General features: G+C 31.6%; 2 protein-coding genes across 5 annotated transcripts; both read right to left on the bottom strand.

Annotated features, from left to right (window-relative positions):
• Positions 1-1,353: 1,353 nt before the first annotated feature.
• LOC111305839 (protein DETOXIFICATION 43-like) lies at positions 1,354-12,573 on the bottom strand. Of its 4 annotated transcripts, none has more exons than XM_089750602.1 (15): positions 12,378-12,572; positions 12,181-12,243; positions 6,094-6,349; positions 5,744-5,865; positions 5,249-5,521; positions 4,874-5,067; positions 4,562-4,697; positions 4,320-4,416; positions 4,130-4,230; positions 3,150-3,259; positions 2,766-2,837; positions 2,408-2,524; positions 2,170-2,265; positions 1,953-2,074; positions 1,354-1,730 (listed from the first exon to the last, which is right to left on the bottom strand). In XM_089750602.1, exons 3-15 carry the CDS (start codon positions 6,177-6,179, stop codon positions 1,676-1,678), a joined length of 1,581 nt encoding a protein of 526 aa, XP_089606728.1. In that variant the 5' UTR covers positions 6,180-6,349; positions 12,181-12,243; positions 12,378-12,572; the 3' UTR covers positions 1,354-1,675. The 4 variants fall into 4 exon arrangements, with proteins under 4 accessions (XP_089606728.1, XP_089606727.1, XP_022759439.2 ...); XM_089750601.1 differs by having other exon boundaries at positions 3,150-3,313; positions 12,378-12,571; XM_022903704.2 differs by having other exon boundaries at positions 3,150-3,313; positions 6,094-6,292; positions 12,378-12,571.
• A 3,683-nt stretch (positions 12,574-16,256) lies between these two features.
• LOC111305838 (uncharacterized) lies at positions 16,257-18,193 on the bottom strand. Its single transcript, XM_022903703.2, has 3 exons — positions 17,687-18,193; positions 16,669-16,854; positions 16,257-16,550 (listed from the first exon to the last, which is right to left on the bottom strand). Exons 1-3 carry the CDS (start codon positions 18,191-18,193, stop codon positions 16,257-16,259), a joined length of 987 nt encoding a protein of 328 aa, XP_022759438.2.
• Between the last annotated feature and the right edge of the window lie 163 nt (positions 18,194-18,356).

The raw sequence follows: 18,356 nt of genomic DNA, 5'->3' as shown, positions 1-18,356 counted from the left end.
GAAGTTGGTTTACGGATCCCAAATTTGAATCTCTTTAGGTTTGTTTTATCTGCACACGCACTAAGTAGAAGAAATTGGCACCTATTGTGCTTGGATTAACAAGGTAGTGTTGTTAGGGTGTAATCGTGTCGAGTCGATATAATAAAAAGTTCGAGTTCGACTCATAACTTGAGGTTTGATAGTCGGTTCGAACTCGATTGAATTTTATTTTTTAAGTTCGAGTTCGATTCGTGATCGAATTCAAACTACTTGAACTCGCTCGATTAAACTCGATTAATATGTAAAAATAAGTTCGATTCATATACTCAACAAAAGTTCGATTATTTATGCTCAAACTCGAATTTAAAATATTTTATTAATTAAAATAATAAAAATATATTTAAATATAAAAATTCGATTAAGCTCGTAAACTATTAGAATAGAATATAAAAATACTTGAATTCGATTTAATCGATAAATCGAGTTATTCGAATAATTTTCGAGTATTAATGTATCATTTACATTCCTGTAGACAACAGAACGAAAAAAACAAAAATGAGAAACATGGGTTTTTTCTTTTTTTTTTTTTGATAAATAGAATCCGGTTCTTTCAGCTTGTTACGAGTTTAAAGCGACAGCAAAAGAATGAAGAGCAATTTGAAAGGGTTATTTTATATACTTGATAGTTGATAATTCAGGTGATTTGCTGGAGCAATTAAGTATGGTAGAGTTTCTAATAAATGAAAGAAGGTGAATTACCTATTTATGTCAGTAGTTGTATATTGTACTACGGAGGAATGTGGTGTAGCTGTTGGGTTGTTTTGCACTTTGGCGTTCAGCTGTCTTGATGAACAGAAGACAGGAAGTAAGTTTATCAGAAGGGTAAGGAGACAAAATTAAACCTAGGAATAGGATTTGCAAGGAAACAGACGGAAAGCGGCAAGTAGGTTTATTGATTGTTTGACGGCGGAAGAACCTAAACTCAAAGAGTGTAGGATCGGTGGGCAAAGCAGAGGCCAGGCCAGGCCAACCTGCCCAGTAAAGCTACTGAAACTGGCCTTTTTCTTTTATGGCTTTTGTCTTGGTTTTACAATAAATAAACAATAATGTTACTGGTTTTCAAAAAACAGCACTAGTATTCCTCTTTTATAACAGTAGAGATAATAGTTTTGACTATTTATTTTTTGTAAAGTCTTGATGTGGGTCAATAAAATATCGATTGGCCCGAATCAGAGTGGCCCAGATGGGCCGAATCAAGCCATCTGATGGCCCGTGAAATCTAGAGCCAGCAGTGCAGAAAAGGTTAAACAACTGTTCTTGGCGGAAGAGAATGACGATTACTTTAGAATCATAAACATTATGGAAATTGTGAACCAGAAAAAGAAAAATTGTGGAAAGAAAGAGTGATTTGCTGCTGCTGCTGCTGCTGCATCACACACTTGTAGATTTATTTTGCAATTTTTGGGTACATGAAGTAGAAAAGATAATGAAGATGAAGAGAAAGGCAGCTGGTATAAACCTAACTTTTATACATATACCGTTACTAAAAAAGTAATAGGAAACTAAAAATCTAAGTGGTTAGCAACGAACCAAACACCACCACGCAAACGACAGGACAGGAAGAGCAATATAGTTGCAAAGAAAACAGACATTCTAAGAAAACAATAATGACTTTTTTTCCTTGGAGTTCCAAATCCTATGTCTTCGATTGACTTCTTAGGAAGCGCCAAGGTCCAGTTCCAGTCCCCATCCTGCAATGTATGTATAGCAGCACTGTCGATCAGCTTGGCAGCATACAAATTAATATTACCGGAACAACCATTTAATAGCTAGATTCTTAATGTCTAATTACATGCTTCCAATTCTACGTTTGATGCATAAATTAACGACGAGAAGCATATAATTATTCTGTCATGGATCGCTATATATTATAATATATTATATATATGGAATAGGAACTAAGAAGGTTTTACCTCCAAACTCCAGCAACGGTACGCAGAGCCATGTAAATGGTTAACGCAATCCAGATTCCTAGAAAACCGTTGCTTTTGGACAGAAGGAATAATGATGCAATGCTTGCTCCAGCTACAATTACCTGAAGAATGAAGAAATTAATCAGACAGGTAAATATTTATAGAAGAGAGTTGAGAGAGGGAAAGATATACGTGTGTGGACAGGTTGATACTATACCATGGAGTAAGCTGTGTATGCAAAGTCAGATGCTCCATAGTTGACACCGTCAAACACGAACGACAATGAGTTGATTGGCTGCGTAGCTGCTACAAACTGATGGATGGGGGGGCGGAGGGAGAGAAATAAAGTTAGTTATAATTAAAGATCATATATAGAATTATAAAGAAATTACAACATAAGTATATAGTTAAAATTTTGAGCTTGTAAATACGTAGATGCATCAACAATTAATTACCGGTACTCCTATACTTATAAGGTGCAGAACGCTAGCATCTTTGGAGAAGATTCCTGACCCAAAGTACAAACCAACTCCAACAACAACAGCAAGCCCCACACCAAGGACAAAACTCATCTGCAAAACTCAAACCTTTCAACAATTAGCTAACTGCATGTTGGATAACAATTAGCTAACTGCATGTTGGATCCACGCAGGTGCATGATTATAAACATGTTCACAATGTGGCTAGCTACTTGGTTAATTAAATATATACTGAATGAACTGTGCCGCATTTCATAGAAACGAAGCTACTTCATCAAGTTTGAGCAATTACAGAGAATTAGTGTCAGCAATTTTTTTTTTTTTTTTGCAGTACCTGCATTACCCGAGATGCCGCAGCTGTCACCTTCTTGTAGTCCTTCTCAGCAAATGCACAAGCAATAATTGCCTAAATGTGGGTGAGGACAACATTACAGATAATTTAATCAACCAATTAACGTTCCCATTCCAAGTCTGTCTCAAGTCTTGCACAAAACACATGTAATTACTAGCTAGTAATAAGAAGACGAGTTTTTCTCAATTTTATATCATTGTATGATCTTCTGTACGTGCTTATGCAATTTCATGTCAGTCAGGTGCATATAATCTTCTTATCCCATTTAAAGGATGGTTTTGACATTCTATGAAGTAATAATAGTGATCACATAACTACAAGAAAACTGTCCCTAGCTATTTTAGCAAAAAAAAAAAAAAATGTTACCTGTCCAGCAACAGCTAAACCATCTGCAAGAAGAGATGATGTTATCCAGACCTGTAAGCAGATCTGGAATGCGGCCATAGGCGTTGAACCTAGCCGAGCGGCCATTGATGCTGCCAATGTAACACAGAATGTGACTGCTATTACTCTTCCTAATAATAGAAAACCTGTGGTCATGCGTGATAAGTATTATTGTTATTTGTTAGAGCAGAGGCAAAGTGAATTAGTCCTGCATTCTTATAGATAGGCAACCAGCCAGTTTAAATGAGACCAAAAATAAAATTTTAATAGAAATGAGAATAATTGAAGCTCAGACAGCATAACCAGGTTTAGAAAATAAAAAATATATGTATTAAGTTGATTATCATCTTATTTTATATTTGGTGCACATACAACAGAAAATATCTATTTTTTAGGAAAAAATTTTTGAATTACATTTATATAACAAAAAAATTATAAATTTAAATTACTTTTACATGAAAGAATAGTAATTTTGACTGATAAAAAAAATCATTTTATCCTACTCTTAAGTTTACACATAACAAATATGGTGGAAGATAAAAATCATCCTATGATAGTACTCTTAATCCTCACAAACACCAAATATAAAATAAGATAACATCATCTAAACCAATCCTATCTATAATTTTATATTATTTCACTTTAATCTAATCCTATCTACAATCTTATCTGTCAATATATCAAATTATGATAATTTATTAATGAGATAAATTAGTTAATAATACCTCATCAATGAATAAATTTTTTAAAAAAATTTTAATTTGTGTATATTTATTTTAAGAGTTGATATTTGCTCATTAATAAAGTGTTATTATTTAATTTACTGATAGTGTATAAAATTTATATACTGACAATATATTAAATATAAACTCTTATAATATTATGCACCAAATATACTCTAAAGTCTAAAGTGCTGTTTATTTGCTCAACTATTGAAATGCTGATAAAGTGGTAGCGCTTACCATTTTTAAGAAATCGTCCAAATTGCAGGTCTTTGACGCTTGGAGATAAAAGATTAACTTCTTTCATCAATCGCCACAAGAGGATGAGCGAAATCAAATACCTGATAGAAATTTAGCAGTGAAGAATGCTCAGACAGACTTTAAAAACAAGATTAGGAGGTCAGCAAAGACGTACAGTTAATTTACTTACTGAGAAAGGACATGTGCTATGGCTGCACCGCTGACGCCTAGTCGTAAGGCAAAGATAAATATTGGGTCCAAAATGATATTTGTTAGGTCTCCTGCTACTGTTGTATTAGGGAAGAAAAGAACAGGCGATGGATAAGATAAAACGGTTGTAGCATAAACCCATATCAAATAGCAGCAACAGTTACTACTAAAACATAACTTATCCCCTAAAAAAAATTTGACGTGAAACCTCTGCCTGCCTACCAGTAGCATATAAAGGTGTTTTTGTATCCTTAAATCCTCGGAAAACCCCTTGCATGGCCAAAGACAGAAGAACTGCAGGAGCGCCTAGAGACCTCAAAATCAAGTACTTTAGTGCTGGGTTTAGCATTGGCGAATCCTGTTCAATAAAATTGGTTTTATTTAGTTCTCGTTTCAAGCATTATTTAGATATTTCTCTGTAGCATCTCTTTCATTCAAAATACAAAACTGAGAGCCAACAATGTTATATGAACTGACAAAAAGTGAACTAAATACATTTGAAAGCCAACAGTGTTATGTGATGCTGACACTTACATGTTTCACACCCATAAAACTCAGGAGAATTTTTGCCCCAAATACAAGGAATATAACTTGCAGGAGACCAAGAATTGAACCAAGAATCAATGCTGTTGACGCTGAAGGGATATGTCTTTTCCCTTTTTTCACTTCAGGATTTTCAGTTTTGCTAGCAATTGCAGAGGGCGACTTACATGTATTTGTGCTTGAACCTGACAAACAAATCACCAATATTCAAATTGTCTTGTTACAGGAGATTCGGAATGCTAATGGGGACAATATATATGACAGGCTGCATGCTCCAAGATAACCTCAAATCATATATTTTAAATGCATCATCTACTCTAGCCTTTAACATATCACTAAAAAATCGGAGAGAGGAAGATCGAGTACCATCCTCTGCCTCTTTCGTATCAGTATTTCTAGCTGCATCGTTTTCCAAGTTCTCGGCCACAACATCTTCCTGCGCCGACTCTTTCATGTCATTGTTTTTTTGTTCACTCTTTTCCAAATCCTCATCTTTTCTCGCCTCAGGGCTAATTTTTCCTAGAGTGTCTTCTTCAGCAACAAAAGAAGTTGTTATGCTAACCAGCGGGAAAATGGTAATCCTTGATGCTTGATTGAATATAGCGATGGAAACTCCTACAGCAGCTAGCTCCACCGGCCCTACATAGATAAAATTTGCTTCAAGAGAACGGTTTACATCAAGAATATAAGAACATCAATGAAGTAGATCACGCATGTACGGAACGTTTGAAGTTTTGAACATGTTAGATCGATGCTACACCAGTCCATCTATAGACAAGACCCTTGATTATCATGCAGTTATCCCGATAACAGGCACCCAGGAATCTATAGAAAGAGCATATATAGCATATGAGCACAGACCTAGATGGCCAATGAATGCCGTGTCAATCAGAGAAGCGATGGGATCAGCAGCTAAGGCCAAGGCGGCAGGGAGTGCGATCCTTAGTATCTCCATGCCAAGTGAATCCGTTTTGAAAACAAGCCTAAAATAAATTTGTGAACCAAAAAATTAGCCAAATAACACGAAATGTTTCTCTCTTTGGATTTCAATGAAAATTTTTTGAAACACTAAAGCGAAGACTAAACCTCAAACGAAGAAACTACTATTGTTAAACGTAGAAACTAATCCATTAACACCAGGTCTAAGTACCTCCATTTGATAGTTCATACTTAAAACACAGAAATGTGAAAGCAGCAGGTTGATACTGTACCTCGCATCTTTGAAGAGGACAATTACCGGCATTCTCCTCAGGCTCCACTTGTTCTCGGGTGGGTGCACAATAGCATTGTCAGCCATGATACTCGGTGACTATCAACTTCAAGTTTAAACCGTTAATACAAGGCTTGTGGTGCTTATGGTTCGACCGTGAAATTTCGAATTCTTATAAGCTAAGCCTCGTATTCTGTAGACTGCATGATACTTGGATATTATAATTACAGCTATTGTTTACCCAAGATGCAGGCGGCCTTAGTTAAACAGAGTAAGAGGTAGTAAATCAAATGTCAGTGGTGATTGAAACATCTCAGTTCAAGAGATATTGACACGAGATAATATGATTGCAAATAATTTTTTTAGGCTTATTTCGTACCATTATTTATTATGTGTAACGAGGTGAATTGAATAGTTATAAGATATACCGTTATTTATTTGACTTCACTTTTCAGTATAAATAACATCAAACCACTAAATATTTTCGAATTAATGATAAAATCAATTTTCTAATATATTATTTTTTTTAGGAAATAATGTATATAAGATTTAGTTTGTTTCATATAAAGTGAGTAAAGTTTCTAAGGTGAATAGATTTTTTTATCAAATGTTGAAATTTTTCATACTTTTTAAGGGCTGTAATTCTTCAATTTTGTTGATGGTTCAATCAATTTATCTATTAATTAAATTTACATTTTTTGCAACTCAATAAATGATATTAGCAAACATTTAAAAGTTAAAGAACATATTTCAAAAAAGGTTTAATTACTTATGAAACAAATTGTTACCCAATAGATGCAATTTGCACTAGTTTCATAATGAAAGTTATAATCCGAAACAGTGGCGGATTTTTATATTTGATTTTGGAACGATCAAGTAAAATTATCATTTGCTATGTTATTAGATTTTGAGAATGAATGTTAGATATGAGTATGTGCCCAACACAAATATACTCATTTTTGTAAGTTTTTTTTTTTTATATATATATATATATGTAGATTTTCCAACTTCCATATCCATATTTATTGCATATGAGTTGAATATAGATATTTTTTTTAAAAAAAAATAAAGAATTCAAAATTTTGATTTTAATACAAATAGGAACCGTGAAAGCATGGTCTATTAATCTTTTAAACTTTCGAAATTTGAAGTTAGAGATATTAAAAAAGTTATCACAAAGATAACTGACTTGTGGCAGTTAAATGTTCATAATGATGTTATTTTTTGATCCTTCAACGTTGGTTTTTCTTATCACTGTGAAGTATAATTCACCAAATATTAGATTATTTACCCACCACTGAAAAATGTGACTAAGTTTAGATCATTGTGAGACAAATTAGTTTTACCTTACTTGTAACAGTATCACAATAGTAAAATGTTGTTCATTTGAAGTCTTATTAAGGAAAAATTGAAAATGATCCAAAAGATATTAGAAGATAAATACCCCAATAAAAAGCAATACACCTTTAATACTTTATTGAAAACTTGAAACCTTGTTTGAGAAAACTAAAAAATATATATATATATTTTTAAGTGTATATGAATACGAATTAATATTTGTGACAAGTATACTATTTTTAGGTTTGTGAATAATGATAGTAATTATAATAAATACACAAATTATAATGTAATTTTAATTCCCCTTAAATATCAATGTATAAAATTAAGTTAAAGATGAAAAATAAAATAATAAAAAATAATTTTAATATGAAAGTCAATTTAATTTAAATTAAGAAAATAATTCTAAAATATATTAAAGGATTTTTCAAAATGTTTTGGGCTACACTTACAGTCCGCCCCTAACATGAGAGAGTATAGTTTTAGGGCGTGCTCTCCTTCATCATTTATAGTGCATAAGAGGGCGAATCAAATAGCTCTTAATTTACTTTGTTTTGCATTAATGAAATAAAACCGTTAAATATTTCTTTCTTATATATTATTTTCTACAAGGAATAATATATAAGAGATTTGATCTATGTTATATAAAATGAGGAAAGTTTCTTGAGTGAATAGATTTTTTTTATATATAATCTATTAGAGTGATTCTTATATTTTTATTTATAAACAACTTAATCAAAACTTTGTTGATTTTTTTCAAATTTATTAATTTATTAATTTATTGAGTTCACATCTTTTAAAACTCAAAAAATTACCGGTGACAACCCTTTACAAGTGAAAAAAATAACTTTTGAAAAGATTAATTACTTATGAAATAAAATTATCTATTGTTGTCTAATAAATACAATTTACATTAATTTCATACTAAATAGATTTCTTAATTGTTCATTCATTTTATTTTGAAAATATAGCAGAATTAGTAAACATTGCCACATCAGCCTTGATGTTGACTGTATCTTCTTCCCTCGATCGTACTACCCCGACCAGATCATTCATTAGTTTAATTTTCTGACTGATTTAAGGTTTTAGATTGCTTTTTCGCAGTTTGATTTTTATGTACTTCAATTGCTAAATCCTTAAGGTGTTCAGATGTAAAAAGTTTAAAATTTTAAAAAATTAAAAAATGTTAATATTTTAAAATGCATCCATTTAAAGTAATCGAATTTTTAATTATATTGTTTAGATAAATTATTTTTTAGAAAAAAATTTAAATATTAAAATTTGATGAGATAAAAAAAATATTATTAAAGATAAAAAATAGAATACTAAGTAATATATGCAATATGAATATCATTATATTTGTAAAAATGTGTATAATATTACTAACAAAATTAAAGTTTTAAAACACAGATTTTATACTAAATTTTTGTAATTAAAATTAAAAAATAAAAAAGTTGTGTAAAAATAATAATAAATGTTGATTTCTTACCACACAACCAAGTAATTTCACAAATTCCTCCTCTTTAGAAGGAATTTAAAAAGACAATTTGAGTTTTTCAAAATTGTTCATTCAAAATTCAAAATTTTATTTGGCCAAACAAAGTAATTTCATTTTAAAATTTTAAAAATTTCTTTACAAATAATTTTTTTTAACATTTCTCATCCAAACATACTTTTAATAATTGCTAAACCTTTAATAATTGATATTGCAAAAGGTGTTCAAAGTTGTATATTCTTATATCAGTTATACTCAGTTGGAAGTATGTAGCATTAAAAAGAATGGTTCGTAGTTTGTACTTTTTTATTTTTCCCTAATAGAACAGATGAAAAAAGTCGGCCAGGCGCATTGACGTTATCAATGTACCTAGTAAAACAAAATACTACAAGATACTTTTGTCATCATCCCATGCCACTAATTTATAAATATACGAGGAGTGATTAATTTATGTAATGTAAAATTAAAATTTTTGTATATATTTTTTATTTTTAATTTCAATAAATTTAAGGATTGACAGAGACTAATTAAAATAGAAAAAAAATTAATCTCATTTATTTGATCTATTAAAATTAAAAGTTAAAAAATATGTAGAATTAAAAATTTTATGCAATGTGAGTTAATCCTTCTTCTCTATATATATGAGAAGAGATCAATTTACATAATGTAAAACTTTTTTAATTTTACACATTTTTTAATCATTGATTTTAATAAATTTAAAGGATGTGATTAATTTTTTTTTTTTTTACTTATTTTTCTCATTCTTTGGATCTATTAAAATTAAGAATTAAAAAGTATAAAACTAAAAAAGAGTTATATTGTGTAAATTAACCCCTTATATATATATATATATATATATATATATATGAGAGGGATCAAGTTAGACAAAAAAATTTTACACTTTTTTACATTTTTTTAATAATTGATTTCAATAAATTTCAAAAACGAGAGAAATAAATTATAAAAATAATTTAATATCATCCTTTTGATTTATTAAAATTAATAGTTAAAAAAGATATAAAACAAAAAAATTTTGCATTGATATAAATTGATTATTTCCTCATATATATGTATGTATGTATATACGTATGAGATACCTCCCTCGGTTCTTCATGTTCCTAATAACATTATAACCAGATTATACCAATTTACGTGGGATTGAATTCACATTCTCTGAGATTAGTTAATTTATCAGACAAATCACATTAATTTCAACGTAGATTTCTGTGTCCTTCACTTCATGAATCTTTGATGAGAAAAAGATTCTTTTCCTTTTCTTCCCCAGATAACACTCGAAGACCAACTAAAATATACATCTTTGGGGAGCCATGAAATCCAAGAGATGCATTTCTAGTATTAAATAAAGGCAGGATTTATATACGAGAATTGCACATGCATTCACTCGCATATGAAAATACATATGACAAAGAAAAGGCTAAGAAATTTTGAATCTCAATCTACTAAAAATTAACTGAACGGAGCACGTCATCGCCAACCAAAACAATTAAAGGTCACATCAACGAACATCATTGTCCTAAAAGGACATAAGTTTGACGTACCCCATGACCGATGAGAAAAGAAAAAGTTGAACAAACAACATAACTAAAGTAGTAATATCCGTGAATAAACCTGTTCTGCTTATCTCTAGTCTAGATAGTGCAAAATGTCTATAAAAATTAACGAGGAAAAAACTCATAAATAGACCAATGGATGTCGTTAATCAATGCAAAGAAGTTTCATCGTCTGTTCTTTTTTTCTTCATATAACATATATAATTAGATAGTCAACTTTTTTTATACATGAGAAATCAAGGTTTAAGCAAAAAATTTTTAAAAAACTTTACAAATGCTAGCTGGAGATCAAAACCCAATCTTATTGAAACAAATTATTTTAACTAAGCCCCAACTTTCTTTACCTCATCAAGTATACGCATTAATTAATTGTTCAAATACAATGACTGATTGCGATTCCTTGTTCGGACAAATTAAGTACATATATATCATTATAATAATTAATTTTGTTGTTTATTTCTCCAAATATACAGGAGTAGGTAATTGTTCTTCCCCATTTTGGTGTGTATTTGACATTCCGAGAACAACAAACTAAAGAAAAGAGAGAAGGGTTTGGTTTTAAAAAAGGATCAAGCGGGCATTCCAAGGAGAAACAAACTGAGGCCCAAGTCTTAGCGGAAGAAAAAAGCTGAGCGATTTGGTGGCAAAAGATGAAGCTGAGGGCCCGATGCTATGTAAAGCCCAAATAAAAGAACCAAGAATGAAACATTTTTTTTTGAAACATTGTTCTCTGATTTTTTTTTTCAGTATATTTGGATTTTAATTGGTTTTATAGAAACCATAAAAGTTGTTTTTTTCCCAATCATTGACAAATTTAAATGATAGTGAAGGGAAAGTTTAACCAAGCTAATACGTACATGAAAATGGAGGTTAAAAAGAAAATCATGAACGTGAATGAAGAATGTTAAAACTATGTATTTGAAATGGCTTTGAGACATGATTGGACAAGAAAAGAAAACACAGAAGACCAATATTAATTCCTTAAACCCAGAGCACTTAAGAAGAGGACATCCGATCCGTAAGGATACGAGGAAACGACATTAATTAATTAATTAATTAATTAATTCCAAATATATGCTAGGTGTATATATGAGCATGAGTAGCTAATATAATTACTATTAGTAGTATAATAAAAAAAGATGCAGCATGATTTATAATTGGTTGGAAAGGCAAGGATGACTTTGTGTATATAAAATATTATATTCTGTTAATATGATCATCGTGAGTAGGGAGATAGCGCTAGTCCTTTGCTCTGCTTCTCTCACTGTCTCGTCTGGTCGGAGCTTCAGTCAATTTCCTTTATCTTCTATCATTTTATTTTTCCTATTTCGGATTAATAATGCGCCCGCATGCATCTAAATTAGAAATATATATATATATATATATATATGAAGCTATGATTGTTTTTAACAAGTTATCTTTTATATTGTCTCAAGGTCTTAAACTCCCTTCAATCCTTCTAATTTTTAACTAGATTAGAAAACAAAAATTTGTTTTCTCATGGTCCATATATATGAACTCCTCATGCACACAATTAATATATTGTAATGTGTGTGTATCAACAGATTAAAATCTTAATTAATTTGGTTGTTGGTACTGTCGATCAACGTCGGCAACGCATGCATGTATGCATGTACAAACTAAACAACTCCTAAATTTTTTAGAGAAGAAATTAAGAGCATACCGATGTATGTTTGGCCTTTATAATAATGGTCCAAGCAAAGAGCAAAAGAAATTGTAACTGACTCTGCAAAATAAATAATAATTAATTTTTTAAAAAGAAATAATGAGGTATTTGATTGGAAAGTTTGAAGTAAAATTAAGCAGTGAAGGGATGGAGCTTAATAATGGTAGTTCTGTCGAAGGAAGTAATTAGCTAACCTTGCGATAATTCTCTTTGGTCCTAGCCAAGAATATGCAATGTTCTTTCACCAACTTTGCTTTCGCTTGCTTGGCAAACCTATTCCTCGCTTTTCCTTTATATACCCTTCTAACACGCTCGTGTCCACCCCAAACACTTTGTGTGTATGTAACGGGGAGGGAGAGAGAGAGAGAGCTTGCATGATAAAGGACTTCTGATACCAGGAGATAACGAGAAATTAGAAGCTCCAGTGATTAAAAAAAGCAAATAAACAAATTAATAAATGGAATCAAAAGAATAAAAATAACAATGAAGTGACTAGGTACTCCAATATGAATGCGACACGAGTGCGATTTCATAAAATTTCTTTGAAATTGGTTGTTATTATACTCGGATTGCCCAAAGTTGTGATGATATCATCCACATGTAAGCTAAAACGTTAAAAATATTATCCTGCATTGGCCTACAAATTTAAGTGCTTCTAGTTGGTAGCTTTCTACTTTTGCAAATGTGGGCTACGTTGGAAACCCAATACCTCATGCCATTGGCAACTCACTACTTCACCATTTCATATATCTTACCTAATTTTTCCAGTATCGCAATTAAGTATAGATAGAAATATTTAGCGTAATTAGAATTCTCCATCATTGCACTAATAGCAGTAAATATATCCGAACTTTGCTAATTATAACTTACAAGAGTAACATATATATAATATATATTTATATTTATATATATAGCTGCACCTTTGTTTTGTTAAATTCGAATTAACCATTTATCCTGTAATTTTTCTTACAAAATAAATTACCTTCACAGAGCAATTTATTAAGGAAAAAAATTAATTCATATATGAAGTGTAAAGCACTACTATACTATTTATATAATCGAGCTTTTAGTACTCGATATTTAATAAAAAACTAGGAAATCTATACTTATTGGTTCACTCCTTTGTCCATGCGGCTGTATAGTCCTCATGAGAGAGAGAGAAACTACGGAGGAATGGAAACGTACACCAAGTACAATTGAGAGCATTTATCATATAGGACAGATTTTATTACTTTACAACTTGTTTTATTGCTCTGCTTTTTCGTAGTGAAATCCTTTCCTTGGTAGAGACTTAACAAAATGAAATGGAGGGTCCCAATATTTTCACGTTTGCATGTTATCTGATGATAAGTTAATTTATGGTGGCTTAGTGATTGCGCACTTCCCTTGTAATTGTATCTTTTATTAATCCATGTATTGTTAAGAATGCAAATGTTGACATTCTGTCGTAATATTGAAGTTAATTCATTAGTTTTTTTTTTTTTTTTTCACTTTTGATGTTTCGTTCTTTCTTTTTTTTTTTGTTTTTTTTTTCAATTTCCTTTTGCAACACAACGCGTAGTTTGCTTAAGATATTAATTCTTGGCTCTTGCCTCTTTTGGGGTTGGCCTGACAAATAAGTAATGGATATTAAAAAGATAGTTAGATATTCAAGAATGGAAAAGAGAAGTTTCCTAGTTTCAAGAGATGCACGTACGACGCTGCATTATGCAAATACTAGTAATTAAAATAGGAAAAACACTTTTCGTGTGGAAGACACGATATCACCAGGCCTAAATTGATTAAACTAAGAGGATTGGATTTCACTTTTCGTGTGGAAACCACATATGTATTCCCATGCGAGCCAACTCATGAAAAGAAATTCCACCTATCTAGCTTAATTTTTTTTTTTCTCTTTGCGTTATAATTAATTGTACTATTACGACATTGCTTAAAAAAGTTGGACATATTAATTAGTATTTAGTAGTTACTGCTACCTAATTTGATCATATATTCATTCTTCAACTGATTTTGGATGCAAGTTGTAAGTTGTTTAAACATATTATTTTGTTTAAACAAAAAAAAAAGAAGGAAAGTTGTATGTGTTGGAAGAATAGAGTGGGGATCAAATATCTGATAATATTGTCGACCAATCCAATCCAGGGAAGGGAACCCATCAACCAATCCAATTCAGGGAATTTTAGACAACATGGAATATTCAACGATATATCCATACATCCCATGTCAAGTGGGATTATTCAAAAACTACCTCAACTTTTGGTAATATTTGCTTTTGAGACCAAATATAAATGTCAAAGTGAGTAGGTATAAATCATATTCTTTCAATATGCTGATTAATTAATATATATATATTTATATGTGAAGAGGGATGAACTTATATAATGTAAAATTAAAAAATTTGTACATATTTTTTAATAATTGATTGCATTAGATTCAAGAAATGAGATTAAACTGTTTTTTTTTTTTATTTATATCTTTTATCCTTTAAATTTATTAAAATTAATAGTTAAAAAAATACGTAAAATTTTTTTTAGTTTTGCTCTGTATAAATTGATCCATTTTCTTTATATATAGGCTATAATATAGTGTAGTTTCCCGTTTGTTGGTGGCAAGCCAAAAAGATATATACCAAAAACAGATTGGTGGAATCAAACTAAACCGATTGACATGATGTAATTTATATCGTGGTATAAATACAGTTTTCCCATGAATTTTCTGAATTTATAAACTATTATTTAAGAAGGATTTTTCAACAGTTATTACAAACTTATAGGCTGTAGCCTTATCATTTAGGTAGCAGCTAAATAATTTGTACAATTTAAACATTTGTAATGTCTGGAAATTGAGTATCTAATGTCTGCTATTGAGAATGTAAAGTTTGTTAAGATCTTAAGAGAGGCAAATGGTATGGCAGATGCCTTGGCAAGGGCAGGGGTTGACTGAATGGTAAACTTTATGGCTTGGTGGTGATTAATGCATATCACTCTTAAAAGGTGGGAACTGGGTAGTTAGTTCACAGAAGTTGTATTAAACGCTAAGTTTACGTGCATGTTTGCCCATTAATTCTGGGCGTGTAATCGGATGGTGTTCTGCTGTAAACATTTTATTGATCATTAATAGAACCTTTGGCTTAGCCAAAAAAAAAAAAAAAAATTAAACATTTCATTTAGATGTTTCTAAAAGTATATATTAAATTTTTTTAAATTTAAATTCGAAATTAATGGGGAGAGTGAAATTAATAAAAAAAAAACAAAAAAACCAGAATGTTTACTTTTCTATCATTTGTAAAGCAAATATTACCTATATATAAACAAAGAAAAAAAAAGGTAGACCTCATGCAGTTCTATTATATATTGAACCCCTCCAAAAAAGGAAAATGTCATATATACATTTATATATATATATATATGTGATTTTTTCTCGCGACAACTTTTTAATGAAATAAAAAGTCATCTTATTATTTATTTTTTCAAAAATGCCATAATAAAATAATTATGTGCATATATGTGTTCATTTTTATGTGTGCAAAGCATTACCTTCCAAAAAATTAGACAAGCTTGGTCATACAAGATAGGCAAGTCAAATGGAAAGATAGGCCATAACTTTGGATCGTTTAATTAATCAATTAATTATAAGGATCACGTAAGTATTTGCTCGACCGGGATTTTATTGTACAAGACTGTCCAAAGATTGACAGATCTAATTTGGGATTTCATCATTTGTTAATTTTAACAAGTGCCTAAAAGATTTGTGGTCATATGGGAGATTAAAACATTTTATCACCAAAATTGTTTATAGATATTATTTTCGTAATTTTAATTACTTAAATCGTGTTGCTCTTAAGTAATGTAGTTATTATCATACATGTAAATATGTAGAGTCTATATAAGTTTACACCGATTATATGCCAATACAAGCATATATGGTTAGCTATTTTTGCACCATTAATATAGTATATTGTTATCAAGTCAAAAGATTCAAAACGCTGAAAATGGTTATATTCTCTTCTCAAATTCGATCGTTTTTCTTCTTTTTTTTCATTTAAGCTGCAGCCTGCAGGCAGACATGTGGATCTATGAAGAAGATATTGTGCAGGTGCTATTATATTTTTGGGTTCGATGCTTCTCATCATAAATGCTATCAAGGACTAATAAGCATTCAGCTTGGTGATGGAACCTTGGCTTGATAAGGTTCCACACAACTCGAATATTGGAGCTCAGCTTCAAACGAATCACTAGTGGCAATCCCATTCCTGACTCTAGCAAGTCCTGCATGTTTCTCCCAGCGCCATACATTGGTTTATTCCTTGTTCCAATGTATAACTGAAATATTGATGACCCAGCGCTCTGGGCATATAATTCTGGTCCCTGCAAGTTTGATTTGTAAATTTAAAAAAAAAAGGAATAGAAACCCATACATAAATCAACTTGTCTAGCTTGATGCTTTTCCAGTTGATATATTAAAGTGATCGACCAGATCACTTACGTGTGACAGAGCAAAAGGCAGGCGACCAAAGGATATGTCCATCATTGGAGGGTGGATGTGGAGACCGAAGAGCTTTGATTTGTTTTCTATGAGTAGGTCGATAGAACAGTTGCAGGTGAGAATCTTGGTTGTAACACCTGAGGCATCCATTCCTTCCCCTAGTTCGAATTGACGAACTCCTGCCATCTGCGAATGCAATTAAGCACGCACTGTGTGAAATTAACATACTATACTGTATTTTATTAGAGTTTTCTCCTGAAATGGAAATGAGAATTTTAGTGTATGTTCAATCAGCAGTGCTTCAAGGTTACTTTTTTTTCTCTTTTTCCCCTATAATAATAGGAAATCCTTCGAAAGACCCAACATTATAATAGCAAGTAGCAACTGATAGGGCCGAAAGATCCATCGTTGGGCTTGAAGGTTGGTTTTAGGAGGCAAGTAATTTATCCATGTATTCAAGATGAATGTAAACTTTCGGTTATGGGCCTTGCGCCCCATTCCAGTAGTTCAAGTCATCAATGATGAAATTTTCATTACCCATAGGCTTTTCGGGATGAATTCCACAGCCCACCATCTTGCAAGCTCTTTGCTCTTTGGGAAGCAGAGAGAGAGAGAGAGAGAGAGAGAGAGAGAGAGAGAGAGAGAGAGTACCATTACGTACAAACAGTCTTCTGTCAAGAATTTTTTAAACAGTTCCGTGTAATGTAATATAGAATTTGTAGTAAAATTGTATATTTAAAATGCTTACTCTCCTCCTCTAACTATATGTGAGTTTCCTTTTTTCTCTTCATTTATAACAAAAGGATGGTAAGACTGTCACTCATCAAGTCCACAGGAATCAACACAATGAATACAGAAGAGTTAGCATTGGAACAAATATAAAACACTATGCTTTGTACATACACCCACCCCCCCCCCCCCCCCAAAAAAAAAAAAAAAAAAAATCCTATGTTGTAGTATACTTGGTTTAGTTTTTCAATTAGAAAAGATAAGAGTAGGAGAGACCAATAATACATACCTTAATAGAAATCTTAGGAGCTGGTGGCTTTGTAGCAATGTAGAAGACAAGCAATGCAACTACCAGGCTCAACACAAGCCTCCAACATATCTGTAAAGAAATCCAGGCGCATGAATTAGATCTTCTAAAAGAACAATACCTCCACCACCACCCTCTTTTCTTCTCGTAAAACCCCTCTTCTTCATCCTCCTCTTCGTTATCATCATCAACTGCATTGTCAACGCCTCCTTTCTGATCAGCTCCAACAATCTTTTTCTCATGCAAAAAGGAGTTGTTTGATCCACGAGAGGATGAGTAACGTGAAAGGATAAATCTAGAAACCTCGAGGTTCTTATTGGGAAAGGTTGTTAAGGATCGATTGGGGGAATGGAATTGGAAATTAGCAGATTGATGATCTTCATTGGTGGTGTTTGCATGGGAGATGGTGGAAGGGCTTTGGACGTAGTATGCGCATGTGTAGGAGTGGAACATCAAAGCTTCATGGTCTTCATGAAGACTGTTTTGCATTCCCTGACTTAGAGATGGAGCAGTGGACATGGAAACACAGAGAAAGCGATAGATTGAGAATGTGAGAGACTGGGCTTTGGTTTTAGAGGGTTTTACTTTTATATGCTACTAATAATCAATGTAAAGAGGCGTTCCTTTTAGGGTGCAGACTTATTCACCTCGG

This window comes from Durio zibethinus, chromosome 21 (genome assembly GCF_047325235.1).
Source record: "Durio zibethinus cultivar Kanyao isolate XHJ-2024 chromosome 21, ASM4732523v1, whole genome shotgun sequence".
NCBI lineage: Eukaryota > Viridiplantae > Streptophyta > Magnoliopsida > Malvales > Malvaceae > Durio > Durio zibethinus.
The sequence above is the reverse complement of the archived record's forward strand: the minus strand, read 5'-3'. Positions and strand labels throughout refer to the sequence as shown.